Source organism: Acipenser ruthenus, chromosome 4, assembly GCF_902713425.1.
Source record: "Acipenser ruthenus chromosome 4, fAciRut3.2 maternal haplotype, whole genome shotgun sequence".
NCBI classification, from domain to species: Eukaryota; Metazoa; Chordata; class Actinopteri; order Acipenseriformes; family Acipenseridae; genus Acipenser; species Acipenser ruthenus.
This window is the reverse complement of record NC_081192.1, coordinates 46,589,657-46,612,218: the sequence shown is the minus strand read 5'-3', so window position 1 is coordinate 46,612,218 and position 22,562 is coordinate 46,589,657. Positions and strand designations below refer to the sequence as shown.

General features: G+C 37.5%; 1 protein-coding gene across 2 annotated transcripts; it reads right to left on the bottom strand.

Moving 5' to 3' along the window:
* Window positions 1-2,515: 2,515 nt before the first annotated feature.
* On the bottom strand, window positions 2,516-22,562 carry LOC117400027 (fibrinogen silencer-binding protein-like). 2 transcript variants are annotated; one of them, XM_059022461.1, is made up of 7 exons: window positions 22,015-22,562; window positions 19,720-20,183; window positions 7,130-7,399; window positions 6,268-6,537; window positions 6,111-6,163; window positions 3,492-3,578; window positions 2,516-2,755 (listed from the first exon to the last, which is right to left on the bottom strand). In XM_059022461.1, exons 1-4 carry the CDS (start codon window positions 22,413-22,415, stop codon window positions 6,497-6,499), a joined length of 1,176 nt encoding a protein of 391 aa, XP_058878444.1. In that variant the 5' UTR covers window positions 22,416-22,562; the 3' UTR covers window positions 2,516-2,755; window positions 3,492-3,578; window positions 6,111-6,163; window positions 6,268-6,496. The 2 variants fall into 2 exon arrangements, with proteins under 2 accessions (XP_058878444.1, XP_033854351.1); XM_033998460.2 differs by lacking the exons at window positions 2,516-2,755; window positions 3,492-3,578; window positions 6,111-6,163; window positions 6,268-6,537; window positions 7,130-7,399 and having other exon boundaries at window positions 18,546-20,183.

Genomic DNA, 22,562 nt, shown 5'->3' with positions numbered 1-22,562 from the left:
AGATTTGAACTTGTTTTAACTCATGGCTGTCAAGATAACATGTTTGTCTTGGGCAAGCATGATGTAAAAAGGCAGTAAAGATACCATTCAACATCTCTAGAAAAGCCTTGACCTATAAACTACAAATTGAAACAAAGTAGCATTTCAATTTGAATGTTCAACTGATCTCATTAGTTGCTGACAGCAGAAAAGGTGGATATGTATTTTGGCAATAATATATATGAACTGTGGATCACACAACCAAAAATGATGTTAAAAAAACTATAGATTATTTTCCATATAAAAGTTCTATAGATTATTTTCCATATAAAAGTTTCCTGCGGTGAAGTTTAAGATAGTTGGCCTTGACTGGGGTATTGAATTAATATTGCTTGAGAGAGTATGTCTTTTACTTCCGTTCACAGCTCTGTGAGCTTGCCTCAATCCTGAATAATATTAAGCAGTTTATTCGAAGTTCAAAATAAGTCTCTACCTGCATCTCATTGACAGGATTCCAGTCAATGTCCTAGAGAATCAGATGCAATGCCCCAACCAGATTCAAACCTACACCTCCTGCTTTTAAACTCATCAAAAACATAAAGTCTAAAGAGTATCTGCTATTGAAGCCCTCCACTATTTGCTGTCTCTGGGATACAGGGTTCTGTCCATCTAGCCATGTGTAGCTGTACCCAAAACCTTTACACATTTCCAGCATGTCCACAGTCTGGGTGTAATTGGAAACACGAACAACTCTGTCAAAGAAAAAAACAAATACATTAAAAGAAAACACAAAAAAGGAATCTATCCGTCTATCGCATTAAAGGCCCGATGTATCATTGCATTGTCTTCATATGCGGTTATTTTCATTTCATTTTCAGCTTCTTCAGCAAAACCTGTGATGTATATTATATGTTGTTTTCATTTTGTTTTGCTTCTTTCGTTTAGTTAACATTTTTCAACTCATTCAATTTACATGTGAAATTTTGATCATCTTATTTGCGTGTAGTTATTTGTTACTTACCTATGATGTACAGTATGATGTGTTTTTCTATCGTAAATGTATTGTCGTTTAAGTAAAAACCAACGCCAGTCTGTTGCTGGTGGTTATTGGTCAAGTTTCCCATTAAAGAAAGTTTATTTTCTTTTTTTCTAACACATACATGATATGATTTTCTTGTTTAAAGTTAAAGTATGATTTATTTACATTAAAATAAAAAGGTATTTTAAAAAGCTTGGGCCTACAGTATTAACCCTGTTAATTAAACTACCTTTCAGCAGGACTGAGCTGGCGGATTGCTGCCAGCAGGTCAGCCAGTACCTGCAGCTTCCCAGAATCCTCTGTTTTATATCCATCAGCTCTGCATCTTTCCGGGAACAGGTTTGTTAACCCCTCATAGAGAGCGCTCTCGCAAACCTCATCAGGCCTGCTTTTAGGACTCTTCCCCTTTTTCTGTTGAAATACAACATGTCTGTCAGGAAGACTTTTTTTGTAGTTTGTTTGTGCCTTTGTACTAATATTGGATGCTGAAATTTTTAGACAAAAAGGAACTAAAATGAAACCACAAGAAGCTTTACTTTTTGCCGCTATTCGACACCAGGTCGCAATAATTTTTTTATTAAAAGGCCACTTATTCATTTGAGAAGCCACTCAGCTGCTTACATTATTTTCAATTCCACTGATAATAATCAGTGAGTTGGATGAGGAAACAAGCCAGGACTGGTTCCCTTGCTTATGACGAGAATGGCTGTACACAGTGTGCTTGCTGCAGACTCTTTGTTATGTAACCAAGAGCCTGGCAAGCCAAATCAACTACAGTATTCACTGATAGCATTTAGATTTTATAATGAGGTATGCAGAGTCCTTAGAATGTGGAAAAAATTCCAAAGCGAGATGCCTGCAGTTTTATTGGCATTATTTTAAAAAAGCAGATTATTCACTGTCCTTACCAGCTTCACTTTACACCATGCAGCAACACTAACAATGTTATTAGAACCATTCCATTTTTTTCGACACCACCCTTTGATATTTTAATTTATTCATTTTACAATTAAATAGAAAACTCACTGAATCCACAGTCAAACATCAAAACTGACATAGCATTCATAATATGTTGTTATTATTATTATTATTTATTTCTTAGCAGACACCCTTATCCAGGGCGACTTACAATTGTTACAAGATATCACATTATACATTATTTCACATACAATTACCCATTTATACAGTTGGGTTTTTACTAGAGCAATCTAGGTAAAGTACCTTGCTCAAGGGTACAACAGCAGTGTCCCCCACTGGGGATTGAACCCACGACCCTCCGGTCAAGAGTCCAGAGCCCTAACCACTACTCCACACTGCTGTTATAACACTTCTTACAAACCAAAAGAGCTGGACTTGAATTTCAGCGTTTCGGGTGCCTAATAGCCTTCAAAACAGTTATTGTATTTCTTGAGATAAAATATATATTGTTTTTATCAGTGGTATTATAGTTTATTAGTCTTATGATATAGGTACGCTGCTTGCTTATATTATACAAACCTTGGTGGTAGTATGCAGCAAGCCTGGGTGATTTGTTCTCAGCCGCCCCCTGCAGGAAGGACCTGACGATGCAAGATGTCAGAAGCTTTCGGTACACTTCCAGCTGCACGCTCACAGAAGAAGATCCATTCCATTTTAAGGGGGGAGGCATCTGTTAATGATCTCCTGTGTCCTCGTCAAGATAAAGAGGCCAGTCAGACGACCAAGCTCAGCTGCTCTTTAGCCAAGCTGCTTTTCTTCCTGCAGTAAGGAAGACATCAGGCTTCATTCATTCTTGTTTAGCTATTAGTTGAAACAGGTCACACAAATATGGCCCATCATAAGTCGCTGTAGATGGACTTATTTTCTTAAGTTTTCTTTTGGGTGGGGGGGGGGGGGGGGGGTGTTGCAAGCCAACTGAATGTGATTTTGCAAGTTATATTTGGTTGCACAGAGTAGTGGTGAAAAAAGTAACTTCTGCAAGGCTCTCGATTCCCTCTGTATTGAGCGCATTTGTCTTTTTTGTGCATGACAGTTCAGCGTGAGAGGTGACGGTTGGACGTTTTAGTTACACAGTGTTCAGATATTAGGATTTAAGTTATGTTTTTGCGCACGTTGTCTGGTTTTACTCAAAGTGATTCCTGTTCAGGTACCTAATTTAAAGGTTTGATAAGAACATCTGTTTAGTCATTGCAATTTATTTTATTTACTAAAATTAAAGTGTTTCAATTGTTTTATTTTCACTCAGTGCATATTCTGTGTGATGTCCATCTTTCACAGTATTTATTCAAATGAATAAAGGACAGTTTAGATTAGGTTTATTTATAATGTTACAGGTTTAAACATAGAAAATGTTTTTAATTTGACATTTTCCCAAGGAGTGCGAATAGTGGGCCGCAGTGCCTAATGCAGCTGAACAGGTGGGCCTTGGGTAAAAAAGTTTGGGAACCCGTTTTAAGCGATGCCCTTCATCACATGTGATCATATTGAACTCGACCTTCTGAATCTGCTCCAGGGACCGGAGCAACATTTCATAGCTGATGAGGAGTACCGAGCAGAGAGGGGAATTCTCAACCTTGTGATCCTTTGAAAGAAAACAGGAACAAGAAAAAAAGAACATAAATGCAAGTTCAACTTATTTTCACTATATAGCTTTACATGTGGACACTGTAGAACCAAGCACAGTACAGTATATTGCAGCATAGTATCTACTGTAAAATGAACCTCTATATTATATTACTTGTGTCTACGGGGTCTTGTAACAGCTTTGAACCAAGTATGTCAAAAATGAAGTCAGAGGCATTTTTGTGAAAATATCTTTGGTGGTGAAAACATTTTAATACATAAACCATGATTTGAAGAAATAAGGATTTTGTAAGAGATGACATTCTTCATAAAGTATTAATTATGTAGTTGATTATTTGTATGAGTTTTTATATTCTCATATTTTGATACATCTTAAAGCACATGTAACTAGCTAAGCAAGACTTTGCAATTTTCCTGTCTAAAAAAAAAAAAAAAAATAGACATTTGCAGTCTCTCGTATCTTGGCATCCGGGCAGAGTGCCAAAGTTACCAGGTGTCTAATCAAGATGGGTGGAGGAGTGGAGACACAGTGTGAAAACGAAGCACCACAAACAAAGGACTAGTTTGAAATGATTTCTAACAGATTAGGTTACTGATTGGAAGAGAGTATAAGAAATGGGGTGGAAATGCTAATATATTCATAGTATTTAATGTCATGTTTTTGTTTGAATCATCAGTCAATTCTTTGATTTGACTCCACAGACGTGTGTTATGATAGAAACGTATACATTGGGGCATGCTGTGACCTGCGCGTCTTTGCTTGCTTATATCTAATGTTTATACGATTGTATTAACATTATTTTCTTTTACACATAAAGTATTTTTGATTAAAAAAATACATTTGTCAGATATATTTCCCTACAATTTCAACTGACACTTCATCAGTTTTATTAGCATCAGAAATATTAGCAAACTAACAAATATTAAAATATATATATAAAAAAAAAAAAAGTGATATCTTGTAACAATTGTAGGTCGCCCTGGAAGGGTGTCTGCTAATAAATAATAATAATAATAATAATAATAATAATAATAATAATAATAATATGTTAAAATGTTAAATACTTTTGGAGACAGTTTGTGTGGATTATGTACATTGTGGCAAATAAAATGTACAACCACCCATAAATACATACATACATACATACATACATACATACATACATACATAAATAAATAAAAATGCAGGGTATTTTTGCCTGTGGACTCGCCTCCCCCCCAATAGGTACCACTGAAGTGAAGTTTAAGTATTTGTTTCAGATAAAGCTGATTTAGAACCTAATGTTGATTTATTAACGATAACAATCCCCACATATTCAGCCTTGAATTTTAATACCTGATCTACAGCAAAGACGTAGATTCGCTCTGTCCCCAGACACTTCTGGAACTCTTTGCTCCAGTTTCTCACCAGCCTGCCTGGTGCGACGATGAGCACTTACTTTATCACTGGTTTGCTCCCGTAGTGTCCCTGTCGAAGAAGGGTCCACACCAGTGATATGCACTGTAGAAGCTCAAAGGATTTGTGGTTGTTTTGGGGTTTTTTTGGGAGGGGCGGTTGGCATCAAAACTGATTATTTTATAAAATGATTTGACTTGTTAAGCATAATAATCGGAGTTCAAAAGAACATACTTAACTGAAACTATTATAATCTTCTATAATGTAACATTTAAAGCCAGACAGCTCTTGGGTACAATATTAGATAAACAAATATATAAATAACACCTTAGAAGTGTCATTAACATGAAAAACTACAATGCCATGACCTATATCCAAAGGATATATGATGGCATCTCATAATTCATTATTATAGAGAGTTCAGCCAACCAGACAAGGGGAAATGTAGCTCACTGTGACCTACATTCACAGTGGAAGAACTTCTTAATCTACATGCATCCCTTCATTTCAAAGCTGTATTAAATTGAGAAGTGTTGCTCTCATAACCTACATACCATGACCATAGCCTACATAAACAGGATGTGGAACTGTAACTTCTTATAACAAATCACTTCTTATACAATCTTTCATCAGAGTGGTACTGAAGAGGCAGTGTTATCCTAACCAATGGTAGGAAGAATGAATTCTAAAGTACCTCTGTCAGACCCCGGTTATAAAAACCTCTAGAAATTGTGGCACAGAAGCCCATGCTGAGTTTCACTGCTATTGGTTAAGAATAAACACAAGGCTACACAGATATATAGGCAAAGATAAACAAATGAGATATAATACAGAGATTCTCATGGGAAAACAGTATTACAAAAACGGAATGCTTAAAACCGCAGGCGATCACAAGTGTCTCCAATGTCAGGTATCACACAGTGGTGGACAGCACAGCAGTCATTTTAGGTAAACATTTTTCAGGAAAATATCATATTGAGTGACAAGTATAAGTTAAGACAGATATGAAAATGCTGGTTAATACCGCATCCCCAGCACACATTCATAAAGAAAGATGATCCCCTCTCTCTGATGTGGCCACAGTTGGGTAGAGAGGTAAGGGTCCACAACAACATCCACCACCTGCAAACCAACCTTGTTAAACATCCACTGGTGGTTCATGGAGGGACGTGGCATGACCAGTGCATCTGATGAAGATGAAAACAAGCATGTAAGTGACATTCGTCCCACGCCATGCCTGTAAACTATATATATATATAGTTCTCTGGAACTGCAATCAATGATTCTGTACCTGGTGCGAAAGGGTTGTGTAGTGGTTTGCAGATCAGGCTTTGTTTGACTTCTTTCTGCCTGTTCCCTTTGTAGCCACTTATCAAGGGCTTGAAAAAAAGGCTTTAGTAAAGCCTGTTCGACTGGACCAGAGGCCTGATTGACAGCTTCAGCGGGAACTGAATGGAAACACCTGCCACAGCTGAAATCTTCTGGCAGGATGGTCCCCATTACCTCCTTCCCACCAACCATCAAAGTCTGGCTTTCAGTGAGGCCTTCCCGCTCTGCAGACCTGTATCAGTACATGGCAGGGATAAGAACACATTACAGATACAAACCTGAAGAGAATGACAAAAGATAGGGACATACCAATTGTGATAAACTAGGTGCATCAACAATTTGCAGACATCACTAGTTCTCTGATAAGCGGTGCTTCATCTAGGTTGACATTAACATATGACCAACCAGGAGTGAGATGAACGTGTGAGGAATGCATTGCAGTCTTTAACCAAGATAACATAATGATGATCCCTACTCAAGCGTTAATATTCTACTTCTCATCCTTTAAGTTTGCTGTTAACAGCAGTGTCACACAGGATATGCTTAATAAAATTACTAAAATAAATCAAGGAATTAAAACAGATCTGTGTTTACAATAAAGTTTTATTGAATTCTGGGGTCTATGCTTCTTGAGCATGGTTTATGACATCACCTTGATGCAATGCTGTCTATTATCCTGTTGAAGGAGTAGGTAAAAACTTCAGTATTTAACATGAAGAACACGGTGAGTCAGTAGGTTAGCTGCATTTAGAACCCAGGATCCCATGGCTGGAAGCTTGGCCCATTGGTTATAGCAAAAGACTACCAGCCAAAAGTTACTGTACCTTTCCCAATGTCTTTGCCTTCAATGTCCTTCAGTGTCACCGTCCTCCCTCTGGTCACTAGCACTGCATCTGCCTCCCACCTCTTGTGTTTTTTCTTTGATGCCTTGCACCACACCACGCTGAAGTACTTAACGACACTGATTGATTCATTCTGTCCTACCTCAGGTTTGACCGTGTTTGTCCTCTGCGAGGGAAGGCTACAAATGGACTTTGGAGGTAAGAACAACCGGGATGATTTGGGTTGATTTTGATAGATCTTGGATGCAGTATCTGCAAATCAGAAAGCATTGAATTTATTCATGTCTGTATTAAGAACACAAACCTGTGGAACATGTAGGAAAGGGATTCACAGATCTTACCAACCCAGGCAAAACAGAATGAACCTGCTGGAGATTCTGAAAACATGCTAATTGATGACTATTTTTCTAGGAATTAGTGCATTTGTTGCATTTTTATGAGCATGCTTATCTTGTGCTGCCAAAGTGACCTTTTTTGCTTTGGTACAGTATGTCATAGACGACTGCACTTAGCAAAATGCAAGAATTTACTCCCAAGAAGTTGCTTACAACAGGCACCTATAAGTGGGTGGTTTAGTTAAAAAAAAAAAATATATATATATATATATATATATATATATATATATATATATATATATATATATATATATATATATTATAGTAATAATACTACTACTACTAATAATAATAATTATTATTAATCATTACAACTATGATTAACTAGACTACAGACTGTTTGTCAAAATAACTTCCTAGTGAATACCTCTCTCAAAATTATAAAAAAATAAATCAGCCTCAGACAAGTCTTTGCATTCCACATTCATTTGAAAAATAATTTGTGAATATCCAAGAATATATATTTTTTTCCCCTTGGTACACTCAAAAGTATCTTCATTCAAAAGGCTTGTTGTTTGCTTAATGCGTTGGTGTCAGCTACAACAGCTAAATTAAAAAAGACACAATAATGTTTTAAAGGATATATTCTATATAGCCTAATTATCATTTTGTGTACCACCACAAATTTGTCTTTTGACAAACTATTGGAACATAAAGCTTGATGAAAAACAAACAAATCAGATGCACAAATCCATGATAATCCACACTCTCTTGTGTGCTGTAGCAGTGCAGAGAGACTGTAACTAGAAACAAGGTCAACAGCCTTAATAAAAGATTCTAGGCATCCATGAAACACATATTCTTATTGTTGTACTGAAAATGAATGTGTGCACAGTGGGCTTGTCTGTAACAAGATGATTACTGCCTCTCTCACCAGGATTTAGTCTTAGTGATAGAAATACAGATCCTGGTTTCAAACAGTAAATAGACATAGAAACCTCCTTGATGAAGCTGCATTGCACCAACTACATTAAAGCACCTAATCCTCTACACATTATGTTCCATCGATTAATTCATGCCTTATTGTGTACCAAAGAAAGTATTTTTTGAATAAGTGTTTTTTTTTAAATAAATGAACCTTTTGTTCTACTTCTTACCATGTGCAATGACAATAAATATATTCTCTTATTAAGATATAAATATGAAAAACGTACAGTGTTTGTAGAGTCATAATCAGACCCTATCTCAGCATCAAACCAATCACATGACTGGCAAAACTGTTAGGTTGAAGAAAAAAAAGAGCCAATTAGTGCATGCTGTGTAGAGATGTTTTTAGGAAAGTCTATCAATATATTAAATCCTGGGAAACACAGTGTAATGTTTCTATTCCAAAGGTCAGCCAGCAGAAATAGCTTTAAATAATTAAAACAAGGCCTTTGCCACCAGCCTGGGACATCCCTGCTGCATTGCACTGGATTAACGAAGCATCTCAGTGTTGTTGACCTGAACTAGGCCTATGCAGTATCACAAACAATGGCTATAGTGGCACTTACACTAACCGAAAACAAATATGTAATAAAATAGCTTAATATTTTATATTATTCATTAAAAACATATATTAAAAACATAGTTATTCAGTTAAACTTATTTTGGAATTCATAGTGTAATGACTTCAATAAAGTACCCTTAGTGCATTAAACTACCAACGTTTTTTTTTTTTTTTTTTACATTTTTTAAGGAGTAGCTCATGTGGAAAATCTAAACAAGCAGACAACTTCTAAATCATCCTGTCCTAAATTACATAAATACAAACTAACTTTGACTGCAGGCAGGTGCAGGAGATTACAGTATACAAAACAATTACATACCAAAAGTAGACAAATCAAAATCTAAAAAAATGGCTAAAATGGTTTAATAGATGAATTGAAAAAATATTCAGTGAAAAAGGCACTTAACAGAGCGTTTAAAAGGGACCAAGAACAAAGTACACAGAAAGAGTACTTGGGACTGCAAACAAGTCAAAAAGGAAATGACAAGAGAGAGATAGAAATGAGCATTGCTAAGGGGGCTAAAACCAATTCCAAAAAGTTTATCCAATGTTATATCAGCAAGAGAACATTCAAGGAGGAGATAAAATGTCTAAAAGATACAAATGGCAAAATTGTAGACAAAAAGAGAACAAAAATAGCAAATATATTAAATGATTACTTTTCACAAGTTTTTGCAAAGGACGATATGGACAACATGCCCCACAAGTCGACCTGTTCCTATCCAGTTTTAAATAACTTTAGCATAACAGAGGCAGAAGTGTTAAAGGACTAGGAGCTCTCAAAATAAACAAATCCCCTGGGTCAGATGAGATCCTCCCAATAGTACTCAAAGAAATGAAAGAAGTTATTTACAAGCTGCTAACCAAGATCTTGACACAGGGTTGTACCGACAGACGGAGAATTGCAAACATAATACCGAATCCACAAAAAGGGAGACAAAACCGAACCAGGTAACTACAGACCAATAAGCCTGACTTCTATTATATGTAAACTTATGGAAACTATAATAAAGATCCAAAATGGAAAATTACCTATATGGTAACAGTATCCTGGGAGACAGTCAGCATGGTTTTAAGAAAGGGAGATCGAACTAACCTGCTTGATTTTTTGAGGATGCAACATCAACAATGGATAATTGCAAAGCATAGGACATAGCATAGATTTCCAGAAAGCTTTTTACAAAGTCCTGCATAAAAGATTAATTCTCAAACTGAACGCAGTAGGGATTCAAGGAAATGCATGCACATGGATTAACATGTGGTTAACATGTAGAAAACAGAAAGTACTGATTAGAGGAGAAACCTCAAAATGGAGCGAGATAACCAGTGGAGTACAGGGATCAGGATTAGGTCCTCTGCTATTCCTAATGACTTAGATTCTGGTATAGTAAGCAAACTTGTTAAATTTGCAGATGACACAAAAATAGGAGGAGTGGCAAACACTGTTGCAGCAGCAAAGGTCATTCAAAATGATCTAGTCAGCATTCAGAACTGGGCAGAAACATGGCAAATTACATGTAATATAGAAAAGTGTAAGGTACTGCACACAAGCAATAAAAACACCCACTATAAATGCCATATGAGAGATACTGAAATTGAAGAAGGAATCTATGAAAAAGATCTAGGCGTTTATGTTGACTCAGAAATGTCTTCACCTAGACAATGTGAGGAAGCTATAAAAAAGGCCAACAAAATGCTCAGACATATAGTGAAAAGTGTTGAATTTAAATCAAGGGAAGAATTGTTTAAACTTTACAATGCATGAGTAAGACCTCATCTAGAATATTGTGTTCAATTCTGGAAATCTGGCTACAAAGAGGATATTGCTGCTCTAGAAAGAGTGCAAAGAAGAGCGACCAGAATTACTCCGGGCTTAAAAGGCATGTTGTATGCAGACATGCTAAAATAATTGCATCTATTCAGTCTTGAACAAAGACGACTACGCAGCAATCTGATTCAAGCATTCAAAATTCTAAAAGGTATTGACAATGTCGACCCAAGGGACTTTTTCGACCTGAAAAAAGAAACAAGGACCAGGGGTCACAAATGGAGATTAGCTAAAGGGGCATTCAGAACAGAAAATAGGAAGCACTTTTTTACACAGAGAATTGTGGGAGTCTGGAACTAACTCACCAGTAATGTTGTTGAAGCTGACACCCTGGGATCCTTCAAGAAGCTGCTTGATGAGATTCTGGGATCAACAAGCTACTAACAACCAAACAAGCAAGATGGGCTGAATATTCTTATGACCTTTTACTGCAAAATTGTAGGTCAAATAACAGTCCTTATGCAGGACTGCATCTAGTAAGGTTACTGATTCTTTATTTCAGGAATTCGCCTTTGGTGCCAAATATTCATTATTCCTTGTCTGCTACAGAATTCACTGAAGTAAAAGGTCTCTCGAATAATAATACAGTAAGTAAAAGCCTTCAGATATAAAAACAGTGAAGTCTAATAAGCACTGTGCAAAAACTGGAAGGTTGAATCACAGAATTTTGTTCCTAGACATTATTTCATAAACTAATGCACTTTTGAATTTTCTTCAGTTTTCTGCAGGTATTCTCCGACCAATTCCTAGTTTAAAACGGTCAAATACCTAACCAAATAAGCTCTTTACAGTTTCTCCCCCACCCCCCCAGACAGTAAGTAAACCTATTAACTGTTTATGCAAATGCATGCTAAGGCTAATGCATGCTAGTAACCTGATACCATCATCCCGAGACATCTGTGGAGTAAATAATTTAAATGCAAAGGTAAAATCCGGTGATGGGGCCTCAAAGACTTAATTTTTGATTTGCCAGAAATAAAGGTTTTACTACTGTAACGTCAGTTGCAGAATAATTCTAACCACAAATAACCTGCTACCTTTGGAAATACATCAAATTAATACTGGTAATGCCAAAGTACATCCATAATAATGGGAATGGATGGTGGCATCATTACTGAAATTAAAATGTTTCTTATGTTTGTAAATGTAAAATTGTCTCAGTGGTGTAATTCCACTTTGAAAAAAAAAAAATACCATTTCCAGTTTCTAACCACCTACAAACCATATATGGTTTCAAATAAATTATTTATCAAGGTTTTCCCAACTGGAGTGCAAAATATTTCCACAAAAAGAGGTCCACATCTTGTCATTATATATATATATATATATATATATATATATATATATATATATATATATATATATATATATATATATACACACAGACGTGCTCAAATTTGTTGGTACCCTTACAGCTCATTGAAATAATGCTTCATTCCTCCTGAAAAGTGATGAAATTAAAAGCTATTTTATCATGTATACTTGCATGCCTTTGGTATGTCACAGAATAAAGCAAAGAAGCTGTGAAAAGAGATGAATTATTGCTTATTCAACAAAGATATTCTAAAATGGCCTGGACACATTTGTTGGTACCCCTTAGAAAAGATAATAAATAATTGGATTATAGTGATATTTCAAACTAATTAGTTTCTTTAATTAGTATCACACATGTCTCCAATCTTGTAATCAGTCATTCAGCCTATTTAAATGGAGAAAAGTAGTCACTGTGCTGTTTGGTATCATTGTGTGCACCACACTGAACATGGACCCCAGAGAAAGCAAAGGAGAGAGTTGTCTGAGGAGATCAGAAGGAAAATAATAGACAAGCATGGTAAAGGTAAAGGCTACAAGACCATCTCCAAGCAGCTTGATGTTCCTGTGACAACAGTTGCAAATATTATTAAGAAGTTTAAGGTCCATGGAACTGTAGCCAACCTCCCTGGGCGCGGCCGCAAGAGGAAAATCGACCCCAGATTGAACAGAAGGATAGTGCGAATGGTAGAAAAAGAACCAAGGATAACTGCCAAAGAGATACAAGCTGAACTCCAAGGTGAAGGTACGTCAGTTTCTGATCGCACCATCTGTCGCTTTTTGAGCGAAAGTGGGCTCCATGGAAGAAGACCCAGGAGGACTCCACTTTTGAAAGAAAAACATAAAAAAGCCAGACTGGAATTTGCTAAAATGCATATTGACAAGCCACAATCCTTCTGGGAGAATGTCCTTTGGACAGATGAGTCAAAACTGGAGCTTTTTGGCAAGTCACATCAGCTCTATGTTCACAGACGAAAAAATGAAGCTTTCAAAGAAAAGAACACCATACCTACAGTGAAACATGGAGGAGGCTCGGTTATGTTTTGGGGCTGCTTTGCTGCGCCTGGCACAGGGTGCCTTGAATTTGTGCAGGGCACAATGAAATCTCAAGACTATCAAGGCATTCTGGAGCGAAACGTACTGCCCAGTGTCAGAAAGCTCTGTCTCAGTCGCAGGTCGTGGGTCCTCCAACAGGATAATGACCCAAAACACACAGCTAAAAGCACCCAAGAATGGATAAGAACAAAACATTGGACTATTCTGAAGTGGCCTTCTATGAGTCCTGATCTGAATCCTATCGAACATCTATGGAAAGAGCTGAAAGGTGCAGTCTGGAGAAGGCACCTATCAAACCTGAGACAGCTGGAGCAGTTTGCTCAGGAAGAGTGGGCCAAACTACCTGTTAACAGGTGCAGAAGTCTCATTGAGAGCTACAGAAAATGTATGATTGCAGTGATTGCCTCTAAAGGTTGTGCAACAAAATATTAGGTTAGCGGTCCCACCATTTTTGTCCATGCCATTTTCATTTGTTTTATTATTTACAATATTATGTTGAATAAAAAATCAAAAGCAAAGTCTGATTTCTATTAAATATGGAATAAACAATGGTGGATGCCAATTACTTTTGTCAGTTTCAAGTTATTTCAGAGAAAATTGTGCATTCTTCGTTTTTTGTGGAGGGGTATCAACAGATTTGAGCATGTCTGTATATATATACACACACACACATACACACTGTTTGTGTGTACAAAACATTAGGAACACCTTCCTAATATTGAGTTGCACCCCCTTTTGCCCTCAGAACAGCCTCAATTCGTCGGGGCATGGACTCTACAAGGTGTCAAAAGCGTTCCACAGGGATGCTGGCCCATGTTGACTCCAATGCTTCCCACAGTTGTGTCAAGTTGGCTGGTAGTGGATCTCTACTCCGAATAGCTCATTCCATCTCATCCCACAGATGCTCAATTGGATTGAGATCTGGTGACTGGGCAGGTCACTGCAGTAAGCTGAATTCACTGTCATGTTCGTGGAACCATTCCTGGACAATCCTAGCCTTGTGGCATGGGGCATTATCCTGCTGAAAAAATCCATTAGCAGATGGATACACTGCTACCATGAAGGGATGCACCTGATTGGCAATGCTGTTCAGATATCCTGTGGCATTCAAACGTTGCTCCACTTTTATCACGGGGCCCAATGTGTGCCATGAAAACACACCCCACACCATCACACCACCACCACCAGCCTGCAATGTTGACACGCAGCATGATGGATGCATGTACTCATGTGGTTTTCTCCATACCCTAGTCCTCCCATCTGTGAAACAGCAGGAACTGGGATTCATCAGACAAGACAATGTTTTTCCAATCCTCCAGTGTCCAGTGTTTTCGTTCCTTATCCCACTGCAACCACAGTTTCTTGCTGAAAGAAGTGGAACTTTGTTAGGTCGTCGGCTGCCATACCCCATTCGTGTCAAGGTACGACGAGTTCTAGCTGTTGCTCTGCACAATTCGTGTCAGCCTCCTTTGGCCTCTTTCATCAATGAGCCGTTTTTGACCACTGGCCTGCTGTTGGCTGTGTGTCCTTTGGGTGGTGGACCATCCTTGAAACACACGGGAAACTGTTGAGCGTGCAAAACCCAGCAGCGCTGCAGTTCTTGACACACTCAAACCGGCGCGCCTGGCACCTACTACCATACCCTGTTCAAAGGCACTTACTGTAAATCTTTTGTCTTGCCCATTTACCCTCTGAATGACACACATACACAATCCACGTCTCAATTGTGTCAAAGCTTAAAAATCCTTCTTTAACCTGTCTCCCCTTCATCTACACTGATTGAAGTGGATTTAACAGGTTACATCAATAAAGGATCATAGCTTTCACCTGGATTCACCTTGTCAGTCTATTTCATGGAAACAGCAGGTGTTCCTAATGTTTTGTGCACTCCGTTTATAACAATCACATCAGTCCCAGATTATTTGATTTTTATAAGCGGTTGATTCTTAAAAGCGGCCAGATATGATTACAATTAGCAAAAGCGTGCCTCTGCACATCAGCAGTTTAAATACAGTATACAAATGTCAATGGTGCTCAATCACTAAGGACAATACATCAAAACAATCAAAATAAGTCCCTGTGTGTAAGCAACTTGTTATATGATCACAATTATGTTTACTCAAGGCTGCAGAATCCTATTTTACTACAGTATACTTGAGAAGCGATCGTCTCGTGAGGGTACCTAGTTTAACTGCCGAGTGGCGTTACATGTAATGGCCTTTGAATTAAAATGACATTACAGTACAGTATTTTACTGTCAGGACTACCACTGCATTTAAGCATCTGTGGCTTGCTTTTGTTCTGTTGCAATGCAAATCTCACAGTTTTTCACAAAGCAGAGATGCACAGCTCCGCAATCCCCCCCCCCCCCCCCTCACCACGACGCTACGCTATCCCCCTCCCTCTACATGCATATCACACAATAACAGTGCTGCACTCAGTGTGTATTCAATGAATGAGTATTCACTTTATTAAAACACATTTTCACTAACAGAGAACACAAAAAAATACCTGTACAATGCAGTCGCGCGTCTTTTTTTTTTTTTTTTTTTTTCTTGCCATGTCGACTTGCTTTTTTTCTGCTGCGAGTCACTGCGGACCAGGGATTATACTGCATACACGCTGTGTACGTGCCTAATCACGCGAGATGTGATCAAATTCAAATTCAAAAACAGCTTTATTGGCTGTAAACGTCATTGCACTTGATACAGTATCATATTACATGCAGTCAGTTTGCCCCGAAATGATTCTTATAAGCCGATTGCTTGATTCTTACAAGCAGATTATTTTACATTGGTTGGTATAGGAATGATTTTGTCTCAGCGGTTTTGATCACTATATGCGGTTGGTTCTTATATCAGTAATTCTTATAAACGGATTGCACTGTACATATCATTTTGTTATTTACTCTTCAGCTACATCTTACAACCAAAGTGTTTAGTGTTTAGGTACAATAAATCCTTTTAATTACCGGAGTTGACTTTATCAGCAGTTAAGCAATAAGATGACCAAATAAGCAAATAATGAAACATGAAACATATCATTACATATTGTATTGATTGCAATTACAATAGTAGAACACATTGTAACAATTAAAAACAAGAAAGATGTTAACATACACACTGCAGCCTGTATGCTGTATCATGCTTCTTTAACATCAGAAGATTGTAATACTGTACAGCAACTTCCTAATCTTGTGCTAACCCTAATCCTAACCCTAACCCCCCCTCCCCCTCCTCCAAGTAATTTTGAAGGAGTTAGAAATCAGTAGAATGACTGACAAATGGGATTGATAAAAGCAGTGTGATAACAACCAAAGATGAATCAATCAGGAGATTGTCCTATTGACTGCCTTATTCTGGCCAGCACATTTCAATGTGGTTATAATAAGTGGAGGGTGAAATAAGGGATATTAAGGGGGGTTGACAGCTACAGTGCTATCTTAATATATCTGCCTTGCACATAAAACATATAAAACAAAAAACAGTGAAATAATAAAGGGCTTTAATACAGTACAGTGCCTGTTCAATACCTTCACTTCAACATGTACTCAACTTGAATTAGACAAATTAGTGAATTATCAAATCGTGAACTAACAAGGGAGCACTGCAGTTGATGTTCAGTCGAAACACTTCAGAATTATTGACAGCAATTTCATTTTAACCAATTTACTAAAAAGTTCAAAATGCCACTTTTAGCCCGTTAGGGGCTGCAATACTAAACCGTAAGCTGCCCGACTGGCAATGAACCCGCCCACCTGCGCATTGTGTTACCATTAGAAGTGTTTTATAAACTACCCAACAGTTTCTCATCAAGTGAGACAGATGTGCCGTGAAACATGTTGCATCAGTCATAATAGCTGTACTATTGTTTTATTTTTGTATTTTTTTTAAAGTAGTTTATTACATTTCTCAGTTATAAAACTGAAATAACCACAGCTAGAACATTCAGACCAAATATTGGTTTTTTAGGAAGGAATTTCCTAAAATGTATTCTGCTTGCCTTCTCCAGACTGCAAGTTTCAGCTCTTTCCATAGATGTTCGATAGGATTCAGATCAGGACTCATAGAAGGCCACTTCAGAATAGTCCAATGTTTTGTTCTTATCCATTCTTGGGTGCTTTTAGCTATGTGTTTTGGGTCATTATCCTGTTGGAGGACCCATGACCTGCGACTGAGACAGAGCTTTCTGACACTGGGCAGTACGTTTCGCTCCAGAATGCCTTGATAGTCTTGAGATTTCATTGTGCCCTGCACAGATTCAAGGCACCCTGTGCCAGGCGCAGCAAAGCAGCCCCAAAACATAACCGAGCCTCCTCCATGTTTCACTGTAGGTATGGTGTTCTTTTCTTTGAAAGCTTCATTTTTTCGTCTGTGAACATAGAGCTGATGTGACTTGCCAAAAAGCTCCAGTTTTGACTCGTCTGTCCAAAGGACATTCTCCCAGAAGGATTGTGGCTTGTCAATATGCATTTTAGCAAATTCCAGTCTGGCTTTTTTATGTTTTTCTTTCAAAAGTGGAGTCCTCCTGGGTCTTCTTCCATGGAGCCCACTTTCGCTCAAAAAGCGACGGATGGTGCGATCAGAAACTGACGTACCTTCACCTTGGAGTTCAGCTTGTATCTCTTTGGCAGTTATCCTTGGTTCTTTTTCTACCATTCGCACTATCCTTCTGTTCACTCTGGGGTCGATTTTCCTCTTGCGGCCGCGCCCAGGGAGGTTGGCTACAGTTCCATGGACCTTAAACTTCTTAATAATATTTGCAACTGTTGTCACAGGAACATCAAGCTGCTTGGAGATGGTCTTGTAGCCTTTACCTTTACCATGCTTGTCTATTATTTTCTTTCTGATCTCCTCAGACAACTCTCTCCTTTGCTTTCTCTGGTCCATGTACAGTGTGGTGTACACAATGATACCAAACAGCACAGTGACTACTTTTTTCCATTTAAATAGGCTGAATGACTGATTACAAGATTGGAGACGTGTGATACTAATTAAAGAAACTAATTAGTTTGAAATATCACTATAATCCAATTATTTATTATCTTTTCTAAGGGGTACCAACAAATGTGTCCAGGCCATTTTAGAATATCTCTGTAGAATCAGCAATAATTCATCTATTTTCATAGCTTCTTTGCTTTATTCTATGACATACCAAAGGCATGCAAGTATACATGATAAAATAGCTTTTAATTTCATCACTTTTCAGGAGGAATGAAGCATTATTTCAATGAGCTGTAAGGGTACCAACAAATTTGAGCACGTCTGTATATATATATATATATATATATATATATATATATATATATACACACACACACAGTGCTCCAGATAAGCTGAGTAAAGGGTGTTTTACATATTGAATAAATATGAATTATGCATGATATTTAAATGTAATGCATAACAAATACACATAGCAATTTTGCTGCACAGCTTGAGTTTGCATGTTATCCAGCTTCTTGTACCTCGACTGGATTCTTGATTTTGGATTTCTCAGCACTGCCTTCATCCTGCTCAACCTAACCTACCAATTTACCTATCTGTCATCAACATTTTTGGAAGGTAAACACTATTCTGTTGTTAAGTATATTCCATCTGCAGCATTGGAATTCAAATAAAAAGTTCTGTTTCTGTGTGTTTATTTGCTTAACAGGATAAGTTAGCATGTACAGTATTTATTGAAAGTACTCATGACTTCAAGGTAATATTTACTCACCTAAAATACATTTTAAATTGGAGAGCAAATGTCGTGCCCGCCCCAACCACACACACACACAATATTTGTGATATGAAAATATCATGTGCATGTGTTTTGGTAATGATATAGTAACATTAACATAACAGACGTTACAGATATTTATATATGATATTTATAAATGAAAAGCAATAACTTCCTTTAACTTTCCTTTGCTTCATAATATCCATGTAGTAACACCCTATGGACAACCAATGGTGCCAAACTTAATGCAGAATGCAAACGGTGTTTGGTACCTAAATGTCAATGAGTGAAATAAAATGCTTAAATAATACAACATGGATATATATATATATATATATATATATATATATATATATATATATATATATATATATATATATATATATACACACACACACACACACACACACACTATCTGTGGACATGTAAGCTGTAATTTACTATGTTCTACTACTGTATGATGCAGCAATCTTTGGTCTACACTGCATACACAATGTTTTTTTTTTGTTTTGATTTTACTGTAGAAAAAATAACTTTACATTTCTCTTTTATGAAATGGAAATAATCATAAATGGCCAGGCCTTCTAAATATTTATATATCTTAGGCTGCACTGTATTGGGTCGACAATAAAAGAACTGATAAAGACATAATGGATCTTTTCAGTGGCTATAGTCTGTACAATCTATACAAAAGCATCCCGTAAGGATCACATGTGTGGTATTGGAAGCCCATGTCGGAGTCTTGCTGCTTTTAGTTTCTCTACTTTGATTTTACCCTTTAGCAGCTCTTCTTCCAGCTGCTGCTTCCTTTTCAGTCCCTCCCGTTTCTCCTCAATATACAGACCCATCTTCCTGTGATTGTCCATGACCAGTTCATGCTCTGCCTTGGATAGCTGCAGTGTTTCATGTTCAATGCCAGTCAGATGCCTAAAGCTTTCAGCTCTGGAATAGATATCCCTTTTCATTGGAATGGGAGACGGAGACATGGTCACGGCCAAGTTGATAGAGGAAGGACATGGGGAGATGGATCCGTCAAGGCCATGCACAGACACCACATCTTCATCTTCTTCCTGGTCCCCCTCGATTCTTGTCGACAGAATGGTGAGCTCGGGAGGAGGCTTCACATCTATCTCCTGATCCAGTCTCACAGTGACTGAGGCAGGCTGGTAGTCTGAAATAGTTGGCAGAGAGGAAGAGCTTCCTGGCTGTTCAATAGAGGAATCATGTTTGTAGATCATCCTAAAAAAGACAAAAAACTAAAAGTAATAAATAAAAATAAGATTTAAGTAACCACTTGTAGTGAGGTCTACATGTATACAACTCTTCTGTGTTCTGTAAACAGTTCTTTTGTGCATTATGCTTGATGCTTCTAAATCTTTCTTTAAGCTCTTGGCTTTTAATCTTTGATTTTTTTTAGCTGCTCCGTCAATTCTCCTACCTGCTGCACTCATGATTTTATTTGGATGTCCACTTCTTCTTTCAAGCATTCCAGTTGAATTTATTCTGTGGTACTTGATTATTGCTCTGATTGTGGATTTTGGTATTCCATATTTCTTTGATACTGTTCTGTAGCCATTTCCTTTGTTGTACTTTGCCACAAATGCTTTTTTCAAACGTGAATCCAACTGATTTGTCTAGCTGTGTTGCCAATCATCTGCTGTGTTGCCAAAACATTCTACTTCAACAGATGTTGGAAATAATTACCTCTTTTTCTGGCTATTGCCTTTATAATACAGCTTAATTCCTGTGTAATGGTTTTCAATCAAGGAATATACTTTTTAATTAGTTCTATTCATTTTTTTTACAGACTTTTAATGTATAGGTGCCAATACTTTTGTCATGAACAAATATTTAAAATTGCTTAAGTGCCTTAAAAAAAAAAAAAAAAGATATAAAGATTGTTTGTTACCAGAAATGGTGTATTTTGGTTTATGTCATATTGATTAGTGGATAAAATTCACTAAATGCTTGCATTTAACATGTTTTATTTAAAAAAAAAAAAAAAAAAAAAAAAAGTTGTTTTATTGAATTATCTTATATTAAGTGTAGGGTGATAATATTTTTGCCTGCGAATGTATATTTATAAACATATAGGCTTCTCAAACCAAGAAGATCCTCTGTGTACTTAAAGCCATTTCTAAGCTGGTTAACGTGGATTTACAGAAAATAGCTCTGACTAGAAGCCGAAAACCTTGAAAAACTGAGAAGCATTGCATTTTCTATTTTGTTTTTATTTTAATGCACACAGGGCCTAATGAATAATCAATACATATAAACAAAACAAAATGACCAGATTAATTGAAATTGATGCACAATACATGTAGCAACAAATTAATAACATTGATCACTACAATATTTTTTAAATATATGACAGCATCTTGGGACAAATTTAAAAAAGACAGATTAAAATACATTTTTTGTTACTGATCTAATGCTGTGGGATTTTTAACAAAACAACTCAAAAAACAGAGCAGCCCATGGTAAGTGCACTAATTGCTGATTTTTCCAACTCCTTTTGTATAACCAAAAATAAAGACAGACAATTGGATTTTCCTCCCTCCTCTATCCATTAGTTACACCAGCATTTGCTGTATCAACTTTACATAATGGGAGTTACAAACAGTGAAAGCTTGTGGTTTCACTTGAACAACACTGTGTCTATTATTATGAGGTAAATATCTCTTTAATACATGGTGTATGATCTCAGCCAAAAGGAGGAGGGGTTAGGAAAACGTATGTCCCTAACCCTGATACCTTCCACAGAGCTGTTTTGGCAACAAAACACTTGTGTAGGCAAGAGAGGTTGTTAGAGCATGTTAAAAAGCCCGCCCGCCCCTTTCTGTCTTTAACAAAACTGTGAATGTAGGTTGCAGACGGTGCTTAGTTCAGGCACTCAGGGGGGCAGCACACATTACACACAGGAATGAATTGTACAGTTCAAGGGAAGTTTGATCAGATAGACAGAGACACGTAGTGACGGCTAATACAATGTCAGATTAAGGTGCAACTCTTTCTTGTCTTGGTCTGAGGTATAAATGGCACAGCATTATTTCTGTATAGGTTTTCTTACCTCGGCAAGGCATTGTGGTCCTTGTCATGGATGGGCCTGAAGAGATGGGGGATCATTTCCATCACTCTTTTGGTGGGTTCAGAGATGCTGCCTCGATACTCGGGCTGGGCATGCTTGCGCTGCACCATCTCCTGCTTGGCGCTCTCCTTCAGCCTCTTGTAGAGCGTGCGGAGGCCTTGCGCAGTGCGAGGAGGCCTGTCGCCCCCCAGGGTGTTGTACTGCTCTGCAATGCTGTCCCAGCACTTGTTCTTATCCACGATCACCGCATGTTTGTTGGTGTGCTCCTCCAGAATCCTAATGTGGGGTTTGACCAGCTTTAACAAATCCAGCTTTTCAGACAACGTAAAATTGGAGGACCTTGCTTTCCCCGCCATGTTTGTTGCCATGAATACTGCAGCCATTCTTGCTTATACTGTGTCTGTGTGTATTTGTGAGTGTTGTGCAGTTATTTTCTGGTCTGCTTCTTGGCTCTTTCTCTCCCTCTCCCTCACACGCACACACTCACTCACTCACTCTCTCTCGTCTTCTCCACTCTGAAACACATAACA

What these genes read in the sequence shown, in the direction of transcription:
- LOC117400027 (XM_059022461.1), bottom strand. Translation starts at nt 22,415, where the DNA reads ATGGCTGCAGTATTCATGGCAACAAACATGGCGGGGAAAGCAAGGTCC. An exon ending in GGAAGAAGAGCTGCTAAAGG is followed by an intron (nt 7,400 to 19,719) that starts GTAAAATCAAAG and finishes TCTGATTTGCAG; the next exon opens with ATACTGCATCCAAGATCTAT. An exon ending in AGGCAAAGACATTGGGAAAG is followed by an intron (nt 6,538 to 7,129) that starts GTACAGTAACTT and finishes GTACTGATACAG; the next exon opens with GTCTGCAGAGCGGGAAGGCC.